General features: G+C 44.4%; 1 protein-coding gene across 3 annotated transcripts in view; it reads left to right on the forward strand.

Moving 5' to 3' along the window:
- The window catches only part of LOC147880172 (U-box domain-containing protein 7-like), a 31,960-nt gene extending 24,030 nt beyond the window's left edge, over window positions 1-7,930 (forward strand). For 2 of the 3 annotated variants that reach the window (XM_087370951.1, XM_087370950.1), the window contains exons 5-6: window positions 5,549-6,810; window positions 6,989-7,929. In XM_087370951.1, coding sequence (XP_087227077.1) covers window positions 5,549-6,810; window positions 6,989-7,820 — 2,094 coding nt within the window. In that variant the 3' untranslated portion in view covers window positions 7,821-7,929. Of the gene's footprint in view, window positions 1-5,548; window positions 6,811-6,988 lie in introns of all 3 variants that reach the window. The other variant, XM_087370949.1, reaches the window with a different exon arrangement.
- Window positions 7,931-8,161: the final 231 nt, after the last annotated feature.

Here is an 8,161-nt window from a genome sequence, read left to right on the forward strand (position 1 = left end):
AATGCATCCTTCCTACCATAGCATATGCACAAGTCTTTGGTACCTTTGAGATACCTCAAGACACCTTTCACTGCTTCCCAATGCCGCTTGCCTGGATTTGCCATATACCTGCTGATGACTCCCACCGCAAAAGCAATATCCGGACGAGTGGCAACCATGGCATACATCAAAGATCCAACTGCAGATGTGGCCATTTCAGCCTTATCATCATCTGATCTGGGGCTGTCCTTACTGCTGAGTTTTAAATGTGGAGGCAACGGGGTACTAATGGACTTCCCCCCCTCCATTTTAAACCTCTGCAGTACTTTGTCAATATACTCTTTTTGTGACAGAAACAAAAGTCCCTTGGACCTGTCACGAGTAATACGCATGCCAAGAATATGATTTGCATCACCCAAGTCTTTCATGTCAAAAGACTTATGCAGTTGTTTCTTCAAAGCACTAATCTGATGCTGAGATTTACTGGCAATAAGCATGTCATCCACATATAGAATGAGTAGCATCAAACTGCCATCCTTTGCCCGTTTGGTGTATAAGCAATGATCGGTCTCACACCGAAGATACCCTTGGGACTGCATGAAGGCATCAAACTTCTTGTACCATTCTCTTGGTGCCTGCTTGAGTCCATACAAGCTCCTTTTGAGCTTACACACAAGCTGCTCTTTCCCTTTAACAGCATATCCCTCTGGCTGACTCATATAGATCTCATCATGGAGATCTCCGTGAAGAAAAGCTGTCTTCACATCCATCTGACATAAATCCATGTCATCATGAGCAACAAGAGCTAACACTGCTCTCAAAGTAGTCATCTTGACTACAGGGGAAAAAATCTCATCAAAATCAATGCCCTTCTCCTGCTTAAATCCCTTGGCAACCAATCTGGCCTTATACCGAGGTAAAGCATTTGAATCCACTTTGACTTTGTAAACCCACTTGCATGGCAAAACCTTTCTGCCTGCAGGTAACTGCACCAAGTCCCATGTATCATTCTGAAGTAGGGAGTCCATTTCTGACTGCATGGCTTTCTCCCACTTCTTTTTCTCTGCTCTTCCCATAGCTTCCTTGAAGCTGGAAGGCTCACCACAATCTGTCAGCATGATAAAATCAGCCACATTATTGGCTCCTGGAACAAACCTGACAGGAGGCCGTTGTGCACGGGAGCTCCTCCTAACAAAATGTTCCGGATTAGGCTGCTGTCCAGCCTGTTCTTCATGAATGACAGGTGGCTGTACCACCATATCTGGCTGTGCTACAGCTTCATCTGCTGGCATATCCAGTGGTACATCATTGGCAAAATTATCTGGCTGATTTCCAGCCTGTATACCCTCTTGAACAGGGTGATCTGCAGCAGGCTGCTGCTGCATATAAATGGGCATTCTTTGCTGTCCAACATCATCATAAATAACCCTCCTGTATTCCACAGGTTGCACGGGTTCCTTGTGTACACTATTTTCTTTAAAGATGACATCATTGCTGCGTATAATCTTCCGTTTAACGGGATCCCATAACCTGTACCCCATTTCACCTTCGTCACCATATCCCATAAAGATGCATCTGATAGACTTTGGATCCAGCTTGGTGCGTAGATCTTTGCGTACATGAGCAAAGCACTCGCAGCCAAATACCCGTAAGTGCTTATATGAGGGTGGCTTGCCAGACCACACCTCCTCTGGCACTTTCAACTCCAAAGCCTTATTTGGTGACCTGTTAATAATGTGAACTGCTGTTTGCACGGCTTCTGCCCAAAAGCCATGGGGTAATGCAGCATAAGACAACATACATCGAACCTTCTCCTGAACAGTTCGATTCATCTGCTCACTTGCACCATTTTGAGATGCATTACGAGGGGCTGTGAGTTCCTGTTTGATGCCCTTAGCTTGGCAAAACTGCACAAAAGCATGTGACACATACTCACCCCCATTATCGGATCTGAGGCATTTCAGCCTACGACCTGTCCGATTCTCCACCTGAGCAACAAATTTCTTGAAAGCATCTAGGGCATCTCCCTTATGCTTCAAGAAATAGACCCACACCTTACGTGTGGCATCATCAATGAAAGTAATAAAATATTTGGCACCCCCTAGTGATAACTGTGGCATCTCACACAAATCAGTGTGCACTAGATCAAGTGGTGCTCTATTCTGAGGAGTTCTCCTCCTATGAGGAGTCACAGAATGCTTGCCAAAAATACAATGATCACAAGTAGGCAAATCTGAAAAAGAGAGAGGCGGCAGATAACCCAAACGTGACAGTTCTTGCATTCCCTTAACAGACATGTGTCCCGACCGGCTATGCCACAATGAAACCTTTGGCAGCTCGGTTATGGCAACAACATGATTACCCACACTGGAAACATAAAGAGGGTACAAGGTATCACTCTTAAAACCCTCAGCCACTACAGTATGGCCATCAGTAATCACCCATTTGGAATCCCCAAATGTGGTGTGGTAACCACTGTCATCCAATAAGTGCTAATCAGATTTTTCTTGATTTGCGGCACATGGCGAACACCATCAAGCATAAATGACTGTCCATCAGGAAGTACTATCTGTATACTGCCAATCCCTGCAATCTGACATGCATAGTTGTTCCCAAGATGAACAACTCCATGAGTACCTGTGTAGGAAGTAAACCACTCCCTATGAGGTGTAACATGAAAAGAGGCACCTGAATCCAAGAGCCAGGTGTGCATGTCATGGCCATCAATAACCAAAGCATGTGCTATTACAGCAGAAGAACATAAAACATCATGTATGTCACTATCACTGTCCTCTGCTGCAACATTCACTGCATCCAAGTCATCTGCCTTGGCCTTGCCTTTGCCTTTGCTTGCATTTCCTGCATCCTTCGTTTCAGCCTTCTTGGCTTTTTGATCCCGTATGAACTTGAAGCACTTCGACTTCACATGTCCCTTCTTGCCACAATAAAAGCATTCAATGTCCTTTTTGCCACGGGACTGACTACGGGATTTGGACCTACTAGCAGATCTCCCCTTCTGCTGAGTCCTGCCTCTGTCCTGTACCTGCAAAGCACTTGAAGACTTGCTGCCCGCATTATTCTTCCTGCTAAAGAGTGTCTGATATAGTAAGCATGATAGCTGCCCTCGCGGACAAATCAAGGTCTTCCCAGTCATCAGCTGCCATATCAGATGGCTTGACACCCTTTACCCTTATGGGCTTAGCAATCTTCTTTAACAGAAGAACATTCAAGCACTGTTCTGCCCATAATGCATAGTTATGTGCTCCTTCCAGTTTCTTTATGTTCAGAATTGAAGAATCACCTCCTCCTGATGCCATATCAGATGAGGAAAGTACCTGACTCCCTGGAAGTAAAAAAAGACTGAAGAAAAGTTCTGATTTCTCAGAAAAGCCTGCTCTATTCAAGAGCCAGAAGCACTCTCAAAGGTGCTGTTTTTACTGTCAGTAAAATCTGCAGCAAAACAGTAAATGTCCCTGCAAATACTGTACCTTCTGACAAACTGTTCTGAGCTCAAAAAAGGCATAAAAACAGTAATTTCAGACTGCTGCTGCTGCTCAACAGGACAAGAGCTTAACAGTGCATAATTATCTGACAAAACCACCAACCCTGCTGTACTGACTGTACTGATCACTTCTTCCACCTCAGATGAGGTATGTCACTGACTCAAATTGCAGAAACCACTTGGGGTAAATCCCAAGCAACAGTAAACCTGCAACAGTAAATGGGATAAATCCCAAGCAATCACCCTTATACCAAGGGGAGAAAATGCATCTGAAGATCTCTGTCGGTAACCCAAGTGCTATCAAACAAAGTCTGGGCAAAAGCCCCTTGATCTGACACTTGAATCAAGTGGAGAACACCTCAACACTGAGGGAGCATGCAAAATGAAATCTTTCTGACACTTATACCTGACAATGTGTAATGCATAGACTGCTTCTGTGTACTCGGTAACAACACAACTCACAACGTACAGACACCAAGAAGAGAATCTTTTGAGCACTGTCAACGATGGGCAGTTAGGGACCGAGTAAACTCGATGCGCCCTGACCAAGCGTGGCTCAACTGAGATTTTCAAAGGGCGTACAAAGAATGTGACCTGCAACAAATGTCACCAAATGCACTGCGGAAATAAAGCAAATGTGTGCTCCCTGGATACACACTGCCTCAAGGCATATACTGCATACACATCCAGGCAAAAGCCCTTTGATAAAATCACCCAAAACTGAGATTTTCACTCAGTAAATGCATAGAAACTCCTGCTGTACTGCTGTCCTTCTTGTAGTGCTGTACTTCTTGTAGCACGCACTTCCCCCCAAAAAAAAACTTTGCAGCAAAAACACCAAGTCCTGCGTTCGACGCCAACCCCTGTTTATCTGCAGACGGACTGTCGTCCGTACCTGGGACAGTCTGTCGTCCGTACCTGTGTACGGCTGTCCGTACGACTGTACGGGCAGTCCGTACAGCTGATGTACTGTATAGCACAGCAGCTATGCTGCTGGACTGCAGCAGGCTGGCGACGCCTACGCTCTCCTCAAAGATCTAGCAGCTAGTAGCAGCTGCTATGAAGCAGCTGGCTGCTTGCTGGATGTAATGCCTCGAGCTGCAGCTAGCTGCCTGGATGTGTACGGCGCCACCCGCGACCAGCGACCTGCTCCGACCAGCGACCAGCTCAGAAAAAAAAACTTGCAGATCTGCGCCGAAATGCGCCCGCCTGCGCCGCTCTGATGCCCTCGAAATGCGCCGCCCTAGCTGCAAAATGTGCCGCCCTAGCAGCCTGCGAACAGGAAAAACACCGCCGCTGTACCGTCGACCTGTCTAGATCTGTCCGTACGGAACGGATTTGATAGGCAGATGAGACTAGGGAGAGGAGGTGTGGCTAGGGAGAGGCTCTGATACCAGTTGAGAGGGGGAAGAGAGGAGAGGAAGTGAGCAAGAGAGTGAGAGTGAGAGAGACACAATAGTGCGGGTGTGAAGTGATGAGTGAGCTACACCACAAACTCACTTATGTTATATTAGGATTAGGTTTACCCTATGACTGTCTTAAGACAGTCATAGGTGTCCTATCTTTAATTCTTTTAATTAAGGGTAGGCAATGTGCCTTTACCCCAACATTCTGAATTAGGACTTTGAGTTCAGCTCATTATTAATGGGTGAATCCTTTGTATGTGCTCATCCCAACGTTTTGCACTTTGGGATACCTTTGAGAAGTCCTCTTTAAAATTCTATTGCTTACATTCTCAAGAGTTCCATGTTCTGAGTTTAGTAGCCTTGTCAGTAGGACTCCAGAAAAATTCCCCTTAGCACATCAGCGAAGTAGCAGGGTGCCTATGAAATTCTATAGGAGATTAAAGATGATTTTCATTTGGTAAATTTGTATGCCTTGCAAAGGAAGAGTCACAACAACAAAATGATTATCCGTTTGTGTTTGTCTGCATTGTGTAAGTTACCTGAGAAATCAACCTTGTAGGCTTTGCAAGACTACACCAATTTGTGGTTGTTACAAGTCTGACCCTAGCGGTTGTCCTTCGAGATTAAACAGTCAGAGTGCTGCTTGTGAATGTGCTTGCAGGTGGGCCTTATTCTTTTGGAACTGGAACAGCTAACATTCAGGCTTGATTCTGCTGATCACGAAGCAGGTCATGAGATCATGGTGCTTTTTCAGATGGAGAAGGCAGCTTCTGATTCAAAGGTTTCAGTGGAATTAGATCTTTCTGACCGTGCTGCTCTCAGGCTTGGAATAGCATCAGGAAAAGATGCACTGGCTGAGAAGAAAGCCCTTAAAAGGCTTCAAAATAAGGCCCACATAGATGGTGATAAGAAAAAGGAACTGATAGCTGCTTATCTTTTGCGCCTTTTGAGGCTATACATGAAGAAGTTCAATTCCTTCGACAAGGAACTTGTCCTAGATGATTTGGTGGCAAGGGAGTCACACTCATATGCATCTCCCTCCGAAAAGAATCCGGAGGCCAGTTTGAGTGGGAGAAATCTCATTGCTTGTAATTCCAACACGAGCTACATTGAAGCCAATGAACATCGAACAGGAATGCTATGCAGGGAAGCTTCAGGCTGCTCAGGTGAATATGCTCTGCCACCAGAGGAATTTAGGTGCCCCATTTCTCTGCAGCTTATGGCTGATCCAGTTATCGTGTCCTCTGGCCAGACGTATGAGAGAGTTTGCATTGAAAAGTGGTTTGAGGAAGGCCACAATACATGCCCAAAGACACAGCAAAAACTCTCTCATTTGACGGTCACACCGAATTATTGTGTGAAGGGCCTCATTGCAAGCTGGTGTGAAAGACATCGAATGCCAACCCCCAATCCACCTTCTCCGCCACCATCGCTTGTTACAGATTGGAGATGGGGGTTATCTGCAGATTCCAGCCCAACAGAGGGGACTCTTGATTATTTGAAAGGGGAAGTGTCTGTAAACAAAAAATTTGAAAGTACTACAGACAAAATTGTGGGTGGGTTGTCAATGCTATCCATAGAAGACTATGGGTCAGCGAGTTCTTTTCAAACTCATAGTGATGATTCCAAAGACAAATGCCCTTATTTTGAGAAGAGAGGAGCAGAGTCTCCACAAAATAAAATGGAAGTCTTGGAAAATTTACTCACTGATTTGGAGTCTCCCTCTCTACAAATACAGTGCACGGTGGCAGAAAAGATATACCTTATGGTGAAAGACAATGCTGAGGCCAGGCTCTTTATAGGTAACATTGGAAGAATATCTGGTCTGGTGGAGTTCCTTCACAGAGCCAGTGATTCAGGAAACGAACAAGCTAACAAGTTGGCTACCCTTGCACTCCTGAATGTTGCAATTGACAATGACAGGTATCCAGTCAATATTATATTTATATTCATGCTAAAGAATTTACTTTTATGGGCCACTGCTCACAAATGATTTGTTTTGATCAGAATAAAAATGATCCCTTGTGGTTTTTCTTTTGGATCAATCACAGAAATTTTATATTATTGATCCCCTGTGGTTTTTCTTTTGGATCAATCACAGAAATAAAGCAGAAATTGTAGCAACAGGGGCTGTCTCAATTCTCTTGAAGCTACTTGGTTCCGAAATTTCCTCATCCACTCAAGAGGCTGCCATCATGGTCTTGCTGATGCTATCTGGCTTGGATGAGAATAAACTCATAATTGGTTCATCTGGTGCCATACCAGTCTTAGTGGATCTCCTGGACAGAGGATCAGAACAAAGTGTGAAAGATGCACTAACCATTTTATGTGATCTGAGCCTCTTTACTTCTAACAAGCATAATATAATTAATGCTGAAGTTGTTCCAAAGCTAGTACAATTGCTAAACCATGCTCATGACCTGACAGAGAAGTGCATGGCTCTCCTCTACAATGTATCTTCCTTGGAGGAAGGAAGGTTGGCAATTGCAGAAACAGAGAATTGTATTGCTTCGTTAGCTGAGGTTCTTGACCATGGCACCAGTAAAGAAAAGGAGTATGCTGTTGATACTTGCTTGTTGCTGTGTCTGAATAGTGCACAAAATACTCAATGTATATTGAGAGAAGGGGTTATCCCTTCGCTCGTGATGCTTGCTGCCAGTGGAACTGAAAGGGGGAGAGACAATGCCCAGAAACTGCTTCAGCATTTTAGAGAGCAAAGGCAAAAAGATTGCAGTTGGCATAATTACGCTGCAGGGTCCTCCTCAAATCATGGACTCAATGTGGGAAAATTCTGGGAAAGAGGTAAATTGTTGTGTGTGTCTACTAGAGGTGGTCTTAGACAGTCCTTAAGTTCTTTCCGGAGATCTAAGTTGCCTTCCCTATGTGCACTCCTAAATTTGAAGAAGGGTGGTGATAAGATTGAAAATTTGTGAAAATGATAATTGGAATGTTGTCGAGAAGCTCTCAGTTTCATTGCCTTATGTAAATTATCTGCTCCTTAACAAAGCTTTTGGTTTGTGCACATGGAGGGTGCAATTCAAGTGTACCCATTTTTCCTGCTGTGTGAAACACATCATTGAAGATTCTACCTGGGTTTAAATGGAATTATAATTTGATGCTGGCATTCATGGTTACTTACAAATTGTATTTCATATGATCCCCACAACTAAGCACATCTGAAAAAACAGATGCAGGAACAATCTCACTCACGTGCATGTATGGCGTTTGTGCATATGTGTGGATTTGTAAAGAAGTTAAGATCCCAACCACCCCA

Source organism: Dipteris shenzhenensis, chromosome 32 (genome assembly GCF_047967505.1).
Source record: "Dipteris shenzhenensis isolate YYH24624 ecotype China chromosome 32, Dip_SZ_1.0, whole genome shotgun sequence".
Taxonomy (NCBI): domain Eukaryota; kingdom Viridiplantae; phylum Streptophyta; class Polypodiopsida; order Gleicheniales; family Dipteridaceae; genus Dipteris; species Dipteris shenzhenensis.